The 17,665-nt window shown below is 45.9% G+C and overlaps 2 protein-coding genes across 2 annotated transcripts in view; both read left to right on the forward strand.

Moving 5' to 3' along the window:
* The window catches only part of LOC119399551 (serine/threonine-protein kinase LMTK1), a 65,856-nt gene extending 48,542 nt beyond the window's left edge, over positions 1-17,314 (forward strand). The window contains exon 17 of the mRNA XM_037666359.2: positions 10,605-17,314. Coding sequence (XP_037522287.1) covers positions 10,605-10,900 — 296 coding nt within the window. The 3' untranslated portion in view covers positions 10,901-17,314. The remainder of the gene's footprint in view (positions 1-10,604) is intronic.
* On the forward strand, positions 4,035-5,500 carry LOC125759317 (uncharacterized). The gene is made up of 2 exons (XM_049417779.1): positions 4,035-4,503; positions 4,879-5,500. Exons 1-2 carry the CDS (start codon positions 4,178-4,180, stop codon positions 5,465-5,467), a joined length of 915 nt encoding a protein of 304 aa, XP_049273736.1. The 5' UTR covers positions 4,035-4,177; the 3' UTR covers positions 5,468-5,500.
* Positions 17,315-17,665: the final 351 nt, after the last annotated feature.

The raw sequence follows: 17,665 nt of genomic DNA on the forward strand, positions 1-17,665 counted from the left end.
ACTACACATCATACTAGAAACATAATTGCAGATTTGAAGTTAGCACGCAAATATACATAAACTCAGGAACTTTCATCAAAATCTATCAAGAAATAAAAAACTTTTTTTCAAGTGCCATGTCCCCCCTTAAAGGAGTACTGACATGAATTTTAAAATTTTTCGGGTTGTTGCTCTAAATGAAAGCACGGGTGTCGAGAACCCTAAAAAGACTGTCGTGGTGCCTGGGGGTGCATTGCATATATTTTTAATACCGCTTCTTTCAACCAGCAGTTTCGGTTTCGGTTTCGAGAGGGCGGCTTCATAGTGACGTGTCAAGTCTGCCTGTGACGTCACGGGCAGACTGCAACCCACGAAATATGCACCTGCTGTCCTTTGCAGTCAGTCGAACGTGGTTCATGATGAGTGAACTGTCGTCCAGTGCCTCCGACAGCGATTTCTGTGATTTAGGCTGCATGCAGAACCCAGATTTCGCAAACCAAGTGAGCTGACTTGAAACGTCATAGGGCTCTCCATGCGGTGAAGCTGCCTTGCAGATGCTGGGAGATGAAAACTTTAAAATCAAACTTAAATATTTATACGTGTTTCCCGGATGCGGTGTGGGGAGAGCGTTAACACTACATGCCAAGGAAACCAAAAACGTCCGTTTTGCTGCACTTCAAAATCGTGTCAGTACTCCTTTAAGGCGACAGCCTTACGTACCTCATCAAACAGGAAAAGTGATTGTCGGTGTAGTAATTGTTGTCGTCAACAGAAATGGCAACAAAAATGGTGATGATGATGAAACCAACATTGAACAGTGATAATCATCATCAAATCGTGATCTTCAAGTGTGATGGTTTTATCATTATCATTGTTATTATCATCGAGTATGACGAGGTGACCAGATAGCCACACCGGATAACTTTTGCCTTTGAGTCGTCTTAGGTGAATGCATAGGCCCTGCGAGTTTTTGTTTTCGATACATTAATGACAGGTTGTTCTTATACAGGCAGGACCCCGAACCCTTCGAAGGGTTGTGGCAGGAGTCGGTTGTTTTACCAGAAGTGCTTACAACTGAACCATGAAGCAAAGTACAAATATTACAATAGCTTTGTTGTGAATATGCGCAAAACACTTTTTTTTTCGTTATCCTGGTTACTCTTGTAAGTTATGTAAATAAACGCGAACAAGTTGCTTATATAAGTAGAATGATGTGGTTGATGTGATGCCATGAGTATGTGAATGCCAGTGAGAGCAATTTAACCCTTTGAGGGTTTACGCTGTACGTGTACGGCATCACCTAACAGGCACCAAAGGGCTTTCGACGTACACGTATGACATTGCCTGTATGTTTAAAACGTGTGCCTTTTTCGATCATTTCTCATGCTTGGCATGTGCTGCCACACTTGGGAATACGGGGAATTTCATTTCACGTATTCATTCATTTGCCAATGTTCTTTTTTTTTTTCTTTTTTTCCAAAGCGGCGCGCTGGCTTTCACTTGCACATCCGAGCGCGCCTGCGCGGTGCGGCTGGTTTTCGTTTCCTCCTTCGGGCGGTTATTGCTTCTCGTGTCCGCAAAGCTGATAGCTTTCTGGTTTCTAATCTCTCAAAGGACGACTGCTTGTTACTCTCTCGTTTATTGCTCCCCGGGGCGCGATTACATTTGTTTCCATGCGGCGCTCAATTACAATATGGACGAAACGTACCTGATACCTTGTACGCAGCGTGAGATGACACAAAGTGATAGCCGATTCCACCGTTTATTTATTGTTGTTGGGACAGTGGAGAAGTAGCAAGCGCAAGTTTGGATCGAAGTGGGCGATCGTGTCAGCATGGGCGCTACCACGTTGCTTCGTCATCACGATTATCGGCACTTACCGATACAATAATTAAATGCTTATGACGTACATGCGAATTGTGATTAGTTTATCACCTATTGCTGTGACGTAGCACGTGCCAAGCAAGCGTAGCTATAACGAAATTACAAAGAGAACTCTGTTTTGCTGCGCAAGCATGTGGTTTCTTTACACCTCGTAGCTTCCACCCTGCTGCAACCAGCTTGTGTGATCGAGTATAGTCTGTAGTCATGGTTGTTTTCAGTAAACAAGGGGCTGCCATGAAGTGCTGTCTCTTTGGTTCTTATTTACTTATACAGTATAGACCGCATATAACGCAAGTCGCCGGAGTCGCGAATATCCGCACTATAAGCGGTACCGCACTATAACCAAAACAACCTTCTTCAAAGGCTGCACTTGCGCAAAACTTGTTGAGCATGTAGCCTCGCGTGTCCGATAATCGACATATGCGATTTGGGGCGCTTACAACCACTTAAATCTCCAAATGTTCAAAAATTAACCGCCAAAGACCCGCATTGCCAACGAAATGAACACGGGGGGAAAAAGCAAACAAAACAAAGTGCCATCGCGGAAATTCGCCGACTACGTTTCAGGCCACCTCGAGCTATGCGCATTACACAGAAACCATGTCGAATCGCGACCGAAATTTCACGTGCTGAGCGGTACCGATCGTTCGATTTCACGGGCGCGCACGCGATGTCCATGTCATTGCAATCGAATCCGGAACCACCATTCGAGAGGTGCATGTGCCAACCATGCCCTCGTTTAACGATATGATTGATTCCCTTCCCTTCAAGTGCAGCCATCGCAAAAAGTTTCGTTGATTCCGCACCAAATCGCAACTTTTATCGCCCGCGACCGCTACTGAAAAGCAACCAACGCTGATTAGGCCTAGCCTGCGGTTCAGCATGTTGTCGCGGGAAGTTTGTCTAAGACAACATGAAAATCGGACGCCGAAAAGATCGCACTCAAGCACTAACCCAAGAACAGCACGCGTGATACGAAGTTTGTGTTCGCGGCCGGGAGATCAATGGCGACAAAAGCCCGCCAAGCTTGTTTAAGTCTGCGCACTGGCAGAAAAGGCGAAAGCTCGTGTCATGAAGCCGCAAAACTTTTCAATTTGCGGACAAGGTAGCAAACGCGATATCTGTAGCAAATGTGATAACGACGACGCTTTTCCCGACAGGAAACTTACTTTAAAGCGCACCTGATGAGGACGCGATCGTACGTTCCACGCGGAACGCGCTGCTGGCAAGCGGCCGCGGAGCCTTGCCGCCGCCGGTGCAAAGGCTACTCCGTCGCCTAGGCAACCACCATCCTTCCCCACTCGGTGAGCCCGCGCAGCGCTGCCGCGGTCTTTTTCCTCCCCCCGCCCCTCGTTTGTTCACTGTGCGTGCCCTCGCCCTTCGTAACGACCTCGTCGCTCCCTCCCCAGCGGCGTACCTCCTTTGAGAACCGCACTCGTTACCGCGTTTGTCAGAAATATTTTCCCGCAACCGCATTATAAACGGTATTTCATCTTGGGGGACTGCACAATAAGCGGTATGCGAATACATGCGGTTCTATGGGAGGGTAAACGGGAGTCGAAAAAGACCGCATTATAACCGGTCCTGCACTATATGCGGTTACGTTATAATACCTCAGTCACACTGGCAAACTTAGTGTCATTTTGAGCTAGTGCACTTACGCTCACAGAGTGTCACTTTGGCGGCGCGCTGCTACACGAGAAAGCGAAGTGTGCTTTGGAAATGATGGCAGTGGCAATTGGTGAATTAGTAGCACAACATATTTTTGCTATTTCTTGCACTTATTGCTGTTTAATAGCGTATTATAGGCATGAACATAATTTATAATAAACTTTACGCCCAAATGAAGTAAATATTGCAACCTCATAACATCGTTGGTCATCGCGAGCCGAGACAAGACAGTGCCATATCCAAGACCAATCGAAAACAAAAATGGCGGACTCCGATGCAGAAGGCACGCGTAGTGGTGACGAGCGTTTGGAGCGTGTTTTGGCAGCACTCATTTGCTTACGAGTGAGGCGCTGTCATGCGTACGTCATGCTGGAAAGTGAAATTGACAGAGAAGCGGCAATTTCAAGAGACATCGAGGAACAGCTACTCGGAAACTCGTTCACCGTAGCCGCCGTTTTGGCTGACAGTGTACCCTCCATGTGTCGCTCAGTGTGGGAGTTTCCAACGGAATGAACGCTGGTTCGAGGACACGTTGCCTCATCTGACTGAATTCCACTTCAAGCAGGCACTGCGCGTTACTCCAAGTACATTCAGGTACCTTGTAGAGTCGCTGGCTTGTGATCTCAGCCGCTTGAGCACACAAATGCGCACACCGATCTCTGTGGAGAAAAGAGTTGCCATTGGACTCTACCGCCTGTGCTCTTCTGCTGAGGACAGGACGATCGCCCACTTATTTGGTGTAGGTCGTTCAACTGTCAATGTGGTGTGGCGGCAGTTTTCCACAGCCGTCATTCAGCAGCTCGAAAGCCAGTGGATTTGCATGGTACGGCGCGCAGACATGGCCGACCACGTCAGGGAATTCTTCGCTGTGACCGGATTCCCCCAAGCTGTAGGAGCCCTCGACGGTTGCCATTTCCCCGTGTCACCGCCCAAGAAGCACGCAACCGACTACTACAATTATAAGGGATGGTAGGTCCTTCTAAAATGTTTGGCGTGGTAGGGCATTGCTCGCTATAAAAGGATCTAACGCAGAGGTTAGTGCAGAAGTACAGTATAGTAGTATATTTAGGAGAACGTGTTATACGTTGTTTTCGGCGTTGTCACGAAATTCTACAAACAGTAATCTTGTATATGATATTAAAAGCCACTATTTGTATGTGTTGAATGAGGCAAACTGTAATGTGCTATTCTTTATATTGATCTACGCTGCGTGTACTTCGTGCTATAAAGGCAAAAAAAAAGTTTACTGAACACTTAAGAGTAAAGTCATGTTAGAAAGTGCTCGTTCTGTTGTTGTTTAGCATTACTGAAATTACAGCTGCTTTTTCTTCTTTTCCCACACAGGTACAGCATGATACTTTTAGCGCTGGTGGACCACAGATATCGGTTCAGATACATCCGTGTTGTTAGTCCAGGGAGGTGCCATGATGCAGGTGTTTACGCAGCATCAGGACTGAGAAAGGTGGTGGAGAGTGCTCACTTCAAGTCCCCTCAGGCCATGATTGAAGGCACCCGTGTTGCTCCGATCATATTGTGTGATCAAGCGTTTCCCTTGACTGGAAACCTTATGAAGCCATTCGCAAATCCTCAGGACGGAACACCTGAAAGAGTGTTTAACTACAACCTGTCTAGAACAAGGAGGATTGTAGAGAATGCTTTCGGCAGGTTGAAAGCCCGTTTCCGCTTTGTAGCAAAAAGAATGGATTGTCACCTGCCAAACTCAAAGCGTGCTATAAGGGCTGCATGCGTTTTGCACAACATCTGCGAGAATTTCCGGGACTGCGTTGAGCAGCCATGGGAACAGGAAGCGCAACAACTTGCCACTCTCTATGTGCAGCCTTCCCACAACACACAAGCCGGCACAGACGAAGGCGAGAAAACGAGGGCTGCATTCACAGAATACTTTTCGAAACAAGTTGCCCGTTCCTCATGATCTAGTTCAGACCTTTTCATTGTTAACGTGCATTTACATTATGCTTTACGTTGTGAAATGCTGTGGCAAGCCGTCGTGTCTTCTACACAATAAAGCATGCATGAAATTGCCCTTGATGTCATCTTAGTTTATTTTTTCACCAGTGCCTCCAGCACGGACAGCAGCTTTTCATCCATTGCAGCTATGCCTTTGAAGATCTTCAGCTGCTCCTCCTTCAGTTGTAGTTCTTTCTCTCGTCGTTGTTCAAGAGAGAGACGAAGCTGCCGTTGCTCATCCAGCAGCTGCGTCATGAGGGTGGATGGTGCAGGTTGCCGCTTGCGCTTCTTCGGCTCTTTTTCACAGCCGCCACCATCCAAACCAGCTTCACAGCTGGAGGCAGCTGCTGCTGTTTCCAAGGAGGTGGAGGTTGAGTTGCCCGCTGCCTGCGGTGATGTGCTAGTTTGAGTGGAGCATGATGGCTCAGATGCCACCACGAGAGGTGATGAGCAACCCTGGCTCTGCTGTTCGTCTTGCACGTCACCCCGTGCTATTCCTTGAAGGATCTGCAGAGCATAAATTGCACGTTGTTAACAACCAAATAAGTACCACTCAAAAGGTTAGCCCAATATGAAATAAAATCTTTGTTTACCTCTGGTTAACTGCACGAGTATGCGTGCACATGCAGAAAATTTGCATTCCTTTTGACAGTACTTAATTAAATCAGGCATTTTTATGAAGTGGCACAGTGTTCTTGGCATAAAATGACATAAATTGAAGTAAGCTTTGTGTTTGTTCCTAATTTATTGTGAAATTGGGTAAACATATACTCATTACACTGCTATAAACATTGAAACAACAGAGAGGAGACAGTACCAGTGCTGAGTCTTTTTTCGTAGATAAGTATGCTCATATAACGTGTATCTGGGCATTTCGAACAAATTTGCATTTGGTTTTTCAATTGTATATTGCACAATGTATTGCAAGCCCACCCGCTTGGTTGTCATACTGCACTTTACGTAACATTTAAGCAATCAATGAACTGTTTCGTACTCAACACCCATTCTGTCTCGTCTTTTGTGACCCGCTTGATTTCACACACTTTTGGTAATATTGCAAACGTAGCCGGTTAGTTCAAGCTCAGACTAAAATTAAATTACAGTTCCATGGAGTATGAAATTCGCATAAAACACTCAACGTTTTTTGGGGGTATGTAGTTATAATGGCAATGAAGAAGCAACGCACTTGAACGACTAAATCATCAGTTAATCAAAATAAGTGCCGCCTGATGAGGATAAATCGCAAAAGGTACTTGCACACTCACCTCCTGTGCTGGGGAACCCTGGCTGAAGCCGCTTTCTTCAGCAAGACTTTCGTCATGCAGCGGCAGCGTTCCTAGAAATCGGTGAATCTCCCAGTAATACGGCCAGCAGATGGCCCCTGACCCTGTGCCAGTCTGCTTGCGTTTTATTAATCTGCAAGTATGTAAGCACGAATTAATGCACTGGCATGCGTCACGTTAAAGTTGTCTTTACTGAAGATGGTAGTAGCTCGGGGCCCTTTAAGGCAATACCTGCGTCGCAAATGTTCCCGACGCGAAATCTGATATCAGTCGCCGGTGTAAGGACAACGGGGTCGCGCAAATGCGGGAACAACTAGACAGCTTAAATAGCTCGCTTGCCCGAAGGGTACACGAAGGGTAGGAAGCCTCTTCTTAACGCAGTAAACAAAGTAAAGAGAGAGAAATCCCTGCTCATGTCATCGGATCCCTCAATGCCGGCACTCAGAGCACGACAGAAAAACGCTCACTGCTGTCCTCTGCAGTTCACGAAGCAGACGCTACGGGTAAAGCGAACACGCGTATCGTGTTAATCGTTTACAGCCAATATAACAATGAACCGGCGATACATTTATCTTGAGCAGTTAAATTACGCTTGACTGAAAATTGGCGTCTAACCACAGCTACCTCAAAACGAACAATGTGTAAACAGAATGGGCCCTTCAAGGGGTACCAAAGAAGCAATATCAAGCAAATACATTCATCAACGGCTGTAGTGTACAACACGCATGACAGTACATGACTCGGGGAGCATTATGTATTTGTGACAGGTTGAAAGGCTTACCTGTATTTACTTCCCAGATTTTCAATCTTTTTTTTTACTTCTTTCGTGCTTTTTTCGAATCCAAGTAGTTGGAGCTTCTCGCAGATTGCTGCATATATTTTCGAGTTCCTCTTAGCACGGCGCAAGTCGCTCAAATGCTCCTCCCAAAGTCGTATGAGCGCCCGCGTCTCTGCGTCGCACCACGTTGTCTTCGTAGGATTGGCACCCGTGGCACACGCCATGGCAAATGACTAGAGAGTGACAGAACTGCACATGTGCAAGAAGGTAAACAACGCGACGGACGCGGCCATTGCACGCCATGTGCTCCCGCATCCCCCTAGCGGACGTGGCCGTAAACTGCCCGAGAACGAGAGTAGCGAGGCTTTTTGTTGTAGTATCATTTGTTTGAATACATGGCAGTATTTCTAATAACGAGAACGATGGTTTAAAACATGATCGTCGCGTTTTGCATTAGCGTATTTATTTGCAAGCCGCTGCTGCCGAGGATAGACACTCCGTCGCAGCGAAGTGAGTTTGGCGAACGCACTTGCCGGCAAGTGTACTTTGCAGCGAGTGTCACTAAGCGTTCCTGTGTGACAGCATGCAAATGACACTACCGGCGAAGTGCACTTCGTCAAAGTGCACTTAAGTTGCCCTGTGTGACAGGGGTATAAGTGGTCTGCACTGTATGAGCAATAACGCAAACGTGTTTGTCCATATTGCAAGGAGACACAAAACATAATTTTTTATTACATGGTTGCGGTCTAGGAGTTCCACATGAAAGACAGCTGGCGTCAATTGTTCATGTGCGTTAGTTTCTTACGAAAATTCCCAGAGAGATGATACTCCAGTACTGTCTCCAGGAATCTTCAGCACCGATACAGGCGTACTATCACCCCTGCATTGACTCTGAAGTGACTTGGACACAGTATTGGAGTATATGTTGCGTTATAGACAGAGTACTCCAGTATTATTCAACTTAAAACATTTTTGCCGGAGGTGGGCCATGTGCTTGCGGGTTACGACTCTTTACTGCATCATTAAAATGTAATTTATTTAACGGCACATTGCAAGGTACAGAAACCTCAAAACTGGTGGGGATAACATAGCCAAGCGGGCATACTTCGAGCATTGCAGTTTGGAAATGTGCCCTTAAGTAATTAAGGAAATACTTGATTACTCAGTGTTGCTTCACAGCCTCATAGGCAATTACAGTAGAACCCCGCTGTTACGTTCCCGGCTGTTACGTTTTCCCGGCTGTTACGTCGTTTTCCGCCGGTCCCGGCATAGCTCCCATAGGATACAATGTATTGGGAACCCCGCTGTTACGTCGTAACTGTCGGACCGTTCCCGTATGATACGTCGCGAAGTGCGCCCGGAGCCGACCGAGTCACTACCAAAGAGAGCGGCCATGGCGCATTTTCACGCAGCTTGGCCTCGTTTGACCGTAATATTAGCCGCACGAGAGGCGCAAGCAACAGAATCTTTCAATTGATGCAAACAAAAGCATGGCCTTCGAGATTCAAATTGCAAAGATGCGTCTATGACGTAACTGCTCGCGAAAGCAAGGCCTTCGAGATTGGCATTTACTATTGACAAAAGCATAGCCTCTGAGATTTGCATTGCACGAACATGGCGTGTATGACGTAATTGCTTGCGAAAGCAAGGCCTTCGAGATTGGCATTCACTTCTGCCATCGCGTTGGCGTAGACTCATCATCATCGTTATTTGTCGGAGAACGGGAGGAGTTCGAGCTGGTTGGAGCTCGCATGGTCGTGCGTGCGGTTCGCGGTCGGACTCGCCGCGCCGGTCGTGATTGCGTGTGCTTAGTTCTTTCATGCCTACAGCTGTTGGTGTTAAAAAAATCACATACGTTGATTACATTTCTGTGGATAAGGCCGTCCTAAGCTCCGCGTTTCTATCCATCGACTAGATCGCGGCTGAGCGCGCCAATTTTCGTGCTGCTCGTAAGAATTGAAATAAAATTCTGTACCACTAAATATTTTGCCGTTTTTCCTGTTTTTCGGCTGTTACGTTTCCCGTCTCTTACGTTTATTTCCTACGGTCCCTTCAAAAACGTATCAGCGGGGTTCTACTGTACCAGTTTCAAATCCACATTTCTGTCCTATGGGTGCACCTTTAAGGAGACCAGCTAGTCAAAATATATGCCGGGCCCCTTTGCTATAGATACTTACACATGACACTTGGGCTTGCAATTTCTCTACATGAGGCTAGCTTAAAGGACCCCGACACCAAAATTGAAGCATCGAGATGTTTGCGTTGTTTGGTTTTCATGCATATGTGGGCACTTCTGACGGATTATTAGTGGCAAACGTTGCCTTTAAGATATCTTAATTTGGTTTTAAAATAAGCATGAGTGCTTTGAGTTGGCAGCACCTCGTGACGTCAGCACTGGTGTGACGTAGATCGAGGCCCTGTGTGACATTCCACGAGTAAAGTGAGTATTGTTGACGTCACAGAATATTTGCAGGGCGCACACAATACCATGACTGTCAGCCGATGAGGGCTATTGTTTCTCGTTCTGTTGCCGGACTAGTGTCAAGGTGGTTCTGGCTGCTTATGCCAGGAACGCTTTTCTTTTTCCTCAGGGTACACGCTCGTGACTTAACAGGCTTAACTCATACCGCAGCACTCGCATCGTTTCATTCTTTACTGCGCGCGGGTGCCCCATTTGAAAACTGCACGGTCAACGTCACCAAAGATTGAGCGCACGTGATCTTAGGTGCGGTCCCATGGTGTGGTGCCAGTTTATGATTTTAGGCGGGCGTTTTGAAGTGGCGCTAAAGCTGGTCACAATTAACGATGCTAGCATTAATTATATGTTAGAGCATTTACGATTCAATCTCGGGATTATCAGAGACTAAGCTACAAGTTACAGTAAAAAAAGTCACAAAAATTTTGCTGTAAGGGGTTCTTTAACAGTGTGGTGTACAGGATTACGGCATTATAAACCTCGCTATTTGATATAGTAATGAATCGAACACTGTGCTAATGCAGCTCGATTTGCAGTCCTAATTCAACTATTTGATTGCATGCAGAACCGTCTCTTGCTGAGGAGCCGAGCGAAGACCTGCTGATCAACCAGCGACCTCCGTGGGATTCCTCCATGAGCGATCTGTCCAACCTAGACGCATCGGACGATGCAGACTCCCTCCGGTCGGAAAGCCCAGTCAGGAAGCCCTCTGCCTCAGCGACTGCCAATCGCAATTTCGACCTCAATGCCAACAGCAACCTCCGCCCGGTGCGCAACACCATCGCTACTGTCGAAGACTCGAATGCCAATAGCAACGCCCACACGAACTTGGCAACTGCAGCCAACCACCACCAAGCTTAAGGCAGTGTGTGCAAAAAAGTGTTCTTTTGAATGCCAAGACCGCATGGCACCTTTGCAGAAATCCCTTCCTCCTATGGCGGCACAACCGGTACTTGCCCTGAGGCGAGTGGCTGAAAACTATGTTGAAGAAATGGTTTTTGACTGTCTCCGGACTATGAGGAGGGCTGCAAAAATCGGCAGTCGCGTCGCCTCGTTTGCTGGGGGCTCTGTCAAAGGCAGCACTTGGGAGTCCAAGCGCCATTGGTGCACTGACTAGGCCTGCAGTGACCACTGTGACTATTGTCAGCCTGCAGTGACTGTCGGCCTTCGGTAATCTCGTCGCATTGAAGACCAGTCGTCAAGTCAACAGTCCATTGCCGCACACGCCGAAGTCATCTCCCGTACTTGTGAACTGCGCAAGTGTCAGGCAAGGTGGAGATGTGGTGACAGCAAGTCGTGTACACTTCTCTTTGCAGGCTTTCTCAACGTTCTGGTGGTGTGGCCATGCAGAGGTCTGCAAGATGCCGTCGAAAAGAAGCCGAACAATCGATAAGAACGTTTCCATCTGTGATTCAAAACAATGCGGTATTGAGGGGCTGAAAAACTGTGTCGCTGTTTCGTCATCTTCCGCGCCCAGTCATTTCTCGTCTCCGTGCCCGTGCGACACGTGTACGAGCTCTCGGAGATGGTTCTACGACGAGCCGTGCCGGCCGTTGTGCCGAGCAATCTAGGCACCTTGAGACCGACGCGTCCCCAAACGATGCCCGCACCCTCAGGTTTACCAGTCATGTACAGACACTTATCGTGTAACCCCGTTTACGTGCCCATTCCTTCGTGTTGTGTCACCGTGTTTAACACTCTCTTTAAAGAACTTGGTACTATCTACAACACCCGACTACCATTGCTGGGAATCTTTCTGTTTTCTTCGCCATTTGTCCTGAGACTGTGCTGCACCCATGACTGGCCATGTTGTGATTGGTTGAGCTACGAAGCTGGTGTGAGCTACAACTTGCGCAGTAGAAGTGAGGCGATTTGATGGAAAGGATTGATAGGTGCCATCTTAGTACAAGCTTAAAGGCCACAAAGTAATGGTTACTTGGGACAATGTCACTGCTTGCACTCTGGTGTCCACAAATACCAGCTGGTTCTTACATTGTAATTTGGGGGTCACTTGCACAGGGTGTGTTTGAACGCAAACTTGCCACTTATGTACTGGAAAACCAGCTTCGCGTGTGTTGATCCCGAGTTGCATGCAGTGATTTGCTGAGCAGGGCCGGGAAGAGTGAAGCTTGTTAAATTTGTTTCCATGTTTGTCTTTTGCCAACTTATCATCACATGGGCATGACTTTTGAAGTTAGTTCCGTGAAGTGTTTCGAACAGGTGGCGTCGTGTCTTGGTTAGTCGTGATACAACATCTGCCCTCACAATTCTGTCCTCGTCTGTATCTGCTATTCTCTTTGCGATTGTAGTCCTCCGCTAGTTTTGCCAACAAGGCACTTTTGGGCTTCAGCCTTCTTTTGAAGTAAGTCTGTAATTTTTTGAAGTGTGAATCACTGGAGTAAGCTTGAGAGCAGAAGGTAATCATACCACCACTCTTGTGTACATTGCGTTATGACAGAGCTGCCTCCATGGTGTGGCGTGAAAAACGTTTAGATATCTCCATAGAGCAGAGTGTCGCTTGCAGCACGGAGGTGGTGCCATTCCGCTTGCACGAACCTGCACTTGTTGGTTTCAATCCATTGCCTTCCATAAAGGCATTCTCTCGCACAGCCACTTCGAACAAAGTTAGGTGTGCCACGTTTGCACTCGAGACCCCTAATGCCATGTTGTGCAAACGTGACCTGGTGCAAGTGTGACCTAGTGCAAACATGATCCAGTGCAATGGTTACCTCGTGTCAAGTAGTGCAAGTGTGACACTAGAAACCACTGTTGCGTTTGCACCAGATTCCTGTTTGAAAAAACTCTTATGTGGGAAGAGATGTAAAGAGTCAGGGTGAGTAACTGAATTAGTGAACAGGGCTAGGCTCTCACTGGGCTGCTGGCTAAAAGTATCACTGGGAGCAGAAGATATGAGGTGTTGGCAATATGAGTTGCTGTTGGTGGTTTGGCAGCCACCTTTGTACAGAGGTCATATTAGTCATACCAGGATTTTGCTGTGTGCTGCAAGAGACTGAGCTGCCCCGATGTGTGGGGGAGAACAGCATCTCAGGAATAGTAATGACACCGAATGAGCATCACTTCGGAGTCGGCGTTAAGAGATTTGTTAAGATATTTGTCTTGGACCACGCACAAAATGTCCCTCCAGTTGTCCCCTTGTAATTGCAATCCACGTGTTCTTTTTAATAAAACAGGAACATGTACTATACGTGAGGAGCATAGTGCAATCAGATTTGTTCTGCATATGTCCACTGTTTGTTTTCATTCCGTGTGCAAAACGGCTTATTCATTTTTACTGTAATAAAGCAGGTGCAAAAGACCTGTCAGGTGATTTGGAGGCATATATATTATGAACGCTCGTCTAAGGGTGTGTGTTTCATTTGAGACGAAGTGTGGCCCTTGCACAAAGTGGGCTACCTTATTCTGAAGTTTTGTTCTGATCCAAATTTGTTTCTACAAGCTCTTCTTTCTGTATGGACGATGGTGCAGCTTGGTACACTGTCAGGGGTTTTATTCTGTCAGGTTATCGTGAAATCATAACTCACTGGACTACCTCTAATCACAGCATGGCCTTCACTGTTCCAGTTTTTTTGAAAAGTGCTTTTGTAAATTTGGGCTGAGAAGTTGGAGCATGGCCCTTGTTTGAACAAGCGGTACCTCTCCAGACCATCACACTTGATGGTCCTCGAGTTCTCCCGCTTTCTGATTAAAACTTTTCGTTGTCTTTCACGTCAGATCATACCTTCCTGACGTTAACTGCAGAAAACTCGTATGTTTCACACTTTTCATCATCGTGTCTGACGCCTGTAATAACGCCAGCTCGCATTCCCTTTCAAGCATTCGATTCTCGTGTTCATGACCATCGCATCACTTTCATGTCCTCCCAGTCGTTCTCACCCATTTCGGGAAGGTCGAGGGTTTGTCAATGCGGGCCCATACTGAAGCCTCGTGGAAGAGCTCGATTCCTCAGTCTCCGTAGCACATGCAATTTGCTCTAGGCTAGAGACTTGCATGACGAAAGATGTAGGTATTTTATTTTTGTTTTGCACGTTGTGCACTGCTAGTTTAGATTGTAAATACAGTCGGGTATTAGTTTTCTTTTTTGTATCATATTTGGTGCGTTATTTGTTTTTTCACTTGTAGAGGTCTGAAGAGCCAGTGAGGTGTGCGTGGCTAAAGAATTCTTCCTGGTATACGTGTGCATGAATCTCGTTTGAATGTTTGGGAGTGCTTGCAAGTTTCGAAGTTTTTTACTTTAATTTCTTCAGTGGTTAGAACAGAGAAAGAAAAAAGTGCACTGTATTTAGTTGGAGTAAAAAGGTTTATTTAAGTTTGAGAGAAGGTTCTAGAGAGCATCGGAGCACACGAGGAAACCTTGAAGGTGATGCACAATAGCCTAGGGTCCAGGTTTATAAACTGTACTCAAGTCCCACCTACTCTCCACATTCTGGTGGTTTCACATCAGAATGTGAAATCATCTCCGTCTGCCTCCAATTGTCTGTAATGGCAGTTTTACAGGAGGATCAGTGCCATGCGATTTGCAAGCCACCTGTTTTTTCTAAGAATAAACAGCTTGCACTTGCGATTGACTGACACGAGTCTTAGCCATAGCTGTCAACACAAGAGTTGGTGAGACAAGGTATTGTTTGGTGTCAACATTTCAACCGCTTCCAAAAACTACTGCACAGCCCCCATATTCCTTTGTTTGTCCCATATTCAGCGATTGCTAAAAAATGCGGATGCAGGGTTATCCAGTAAGACATCTGGCCATTAAAGTGTTTTTTTTTTTTGTGTGCAAACTGCGATTTCTCTCCTGTTCTAAAGGGCAAGGTTGACGAGGCCGGGCCTGCCCTAGTGGAGCAAAAATGAGATGCTAGGCAGCCATGTACGGTATTGCTTGACAAATGCTAGGCTGCAACACATTCTAGCATGTTGTGGAACCTACTATGAAGACAGGTTCCACTTTCGAGAGATGTACAAATCAGTTTGGATACCATTAAACCTCGAAGATAGGAGAAAGGATATGTCGAACCTTGGATCGTTTTGATTTATTTTTGTAGTGCAGCTTCTTATGGAATCTCGCAGTTGCTATGGAACCTCACTGTGCCATGTGCAAATGCTTTTGTAATTTGAAGGAAGCAGGCTTTGGCGGAAGTGAAGTGGAGGATTGGGTTGTCTTACGGTGTATTCTTTGGAGCTGCTGTTTCGACAGGCTGTTTATCCAGCTAAATGTTGAGTGTCTTCGTGCTCAACATTGCTGGCACCCTTCATTCTGTGCATAAACTTTTGATGCCTCATGTTTTCTATGTTACAGAAATAGCATGAAATTTTAGAACCTGAATCAAACTGTAACCATAAGAGTATGGAGTCATCCTTGATAACGCCGGGTCATCAAAATGTTGTTCCAGAGTCCCATAACGTGCTCAAAAATGTAACAGTTTCACCTTCTGATAGCCTCAGGGGATATTGCTCTGATATCTAGCCACATATTTTTCAAAATTGAGATGCCATTCTGTTTTTACCTTGCAGCAACTATACTGTAAGCGTGAGAAGTCGTTGAACGGGGAATTTCGCTGGTGCCAATGTTTTGGCGATTGTTGCAATGTCGGCTTCAGTGAAGTTTCTAGATCGACTTCTCACCACTTGAAGCATCCACATTTGTCAGATAGTAGTTTCATCTGTCTTGTCTATCTTTCATTGATATTTGGAGGGAAAAAAAGAAAACAAGGGTGTTTGTGTTTGAAGGCAGTATTAGTATTTTATTGTCAAACTGTGAACCATTCTTCCAATGATGTTCTCATGTGTTGCTTGTCTGTTCCAGTCTGCTAGAGCGGCTTCTGTGATTTTGCACATTCTGTTGAAACAGCTGGAGCTTGTTCTTTTTATTTCTGTTAACTTTAATGTGCTCCTGTGTTTAATTAATGCGTGCAATTTGTTGAGATTCTTGCATTGCCAACGTGTTCCGTGCGCAGTATTGCTTACTCAGGATTCGGACTGTGTACTCATTGTGACTTATAAATATGCACCAAATACCGTTTTGCAAACGTCTTTGCGGTTAGTGTCTGAATTAGTTTTGATCAATAATTTTTGCCACTTTTGTTTTCTTACCAGCTGTCAGAATTGTATGTTTTGACAGGCCTACAGTGTTAACTTGTTTACATAAGTAATTATCATGTCAGCTGTAGTGTATGCAAGTTGTGCTATTTGTTATGCTGTGAGCCTAGCTTTCGAATAGTTTGTGCGATAGTTTCGTGACAGTGACTTAACGTAAACGTTAGCGAAAGCACACCACTCAAAATCTGCATCTTTCTGTTGATGCCACATTTTTTTACCCCACTGCCATATTTTTTTCAAAATTGCAGCTTCTGCAAGGTCAGAATTGATCCCATTTCTTGACTGACAGTTTTATGTGCTGAAGGTGCAGTGCTTTTTCTTAATAATGGTATCCCATTCCTCTAAATGCTCCTCGAAGGTTGTCCTAGGTAAAGAAAGAGAATTTGTTCAAGGACTTCAAAGGCTTGGTAATGCACGTAAATTTGTGGAGTAGCAAGGCACGAGTGTTGGTGTGCTTACAGCAGAGGTGCTCGCTTTGGTTTTGAAGTGTATCTCCTTTGCAGAAAAGTTGCATGCAGTATAATTTTGTTAAAAATAAGCACATGCCGATGTCGCCAAAGCAGGTGTTGGTTTAAAGTTGGGCTTTCAGAGTGAGCTTTGCACATTTACATGCCATTGCAACCCCTGAATTTCTCATGCGTCCAGTGGCCCCGCAGTGTGGCAACTGGTATCGCACTTTTTGTCTCGTTTCTTGGTGGAATGATTTAAAACACTCGTATAACTGGGATTCTCTCCCTTGTGATTTTACTGAGTTCTTAGAAGGTGGGAGGTGTACAAGTTCTTGTCCATACGTAAATACGAAGAGTGTTTTGTGCTTGACTTAATGTACCATCGAAAAGTGTGCACGTTGTAAATCTTTTTCGTTTTTAGTTGGCTCCTGTTCGGGCTGCCCTGTATCTACAGCCCGCCATTAGTCACAATTAGCCTGTGCGTAAGAGTCGTGTAGCACCGCACATCCGTACTGTACATAGCGTGCGCGGCTCACGAGTGGTGCCGTTTTTGCCACGGGAAGGAGTTATGGTTGTGCTTATATTTATTCGTCCCACGACATGCTTATGGCATGTAGTGTGCTCCTAGCGGAGCATAAGAGTGCCAGTCATAGAATAAAACGGTGTATTTTTCTTCCCTCCCGTCCTTCTATTCACCTCAGTAGTTTTATTTAGAGTACTACCGTATTTACTCGAATCTAAGCCGATGTTTTTTTCAAAAAAACGATGTGCGAAAGTGGGGGGGTCGGCTTAGATTCGAGTACAATGAATAGGTTTTTTTACTTTTCTGGCCTTGCGAATTTCGGGGGTCGGCTTAGAATCAGGGCCGGCCTAGATTCGAGTAAATACGGTATTTCAGCGACGCCGCGTCTCTGTCCTGTTAAGCGGCGCACGTGCCGCGAGCACGTTGCTATGTTAAAGATTGTGTAGCGATTCGACAACTCTGTAGTCCACCTTGTGCATTGTGTACATAAATAAAAGATGACGTAGCTATCTCCACACGACTTTGTGCTTTTTTTCATGCATC

The sequence above is a fragment of the Rhipicephalus sanguineus genome, chromosome 7 (assembly GCF_013339695.2).
Source record: "Rhipicephalus sanguineus isolate Rsan-2018 chromosome 7, BIME_Rsan_1.4, whole genome shotgun sequence".
In the NCBI taxonomy this organism is placed as follows: Eukaryota; Metazoa; Arthropoda; class Arachnida; order Ixodida; family Ixodidae; genus Rhipicephalus; species Rhipicephalus sanguineus.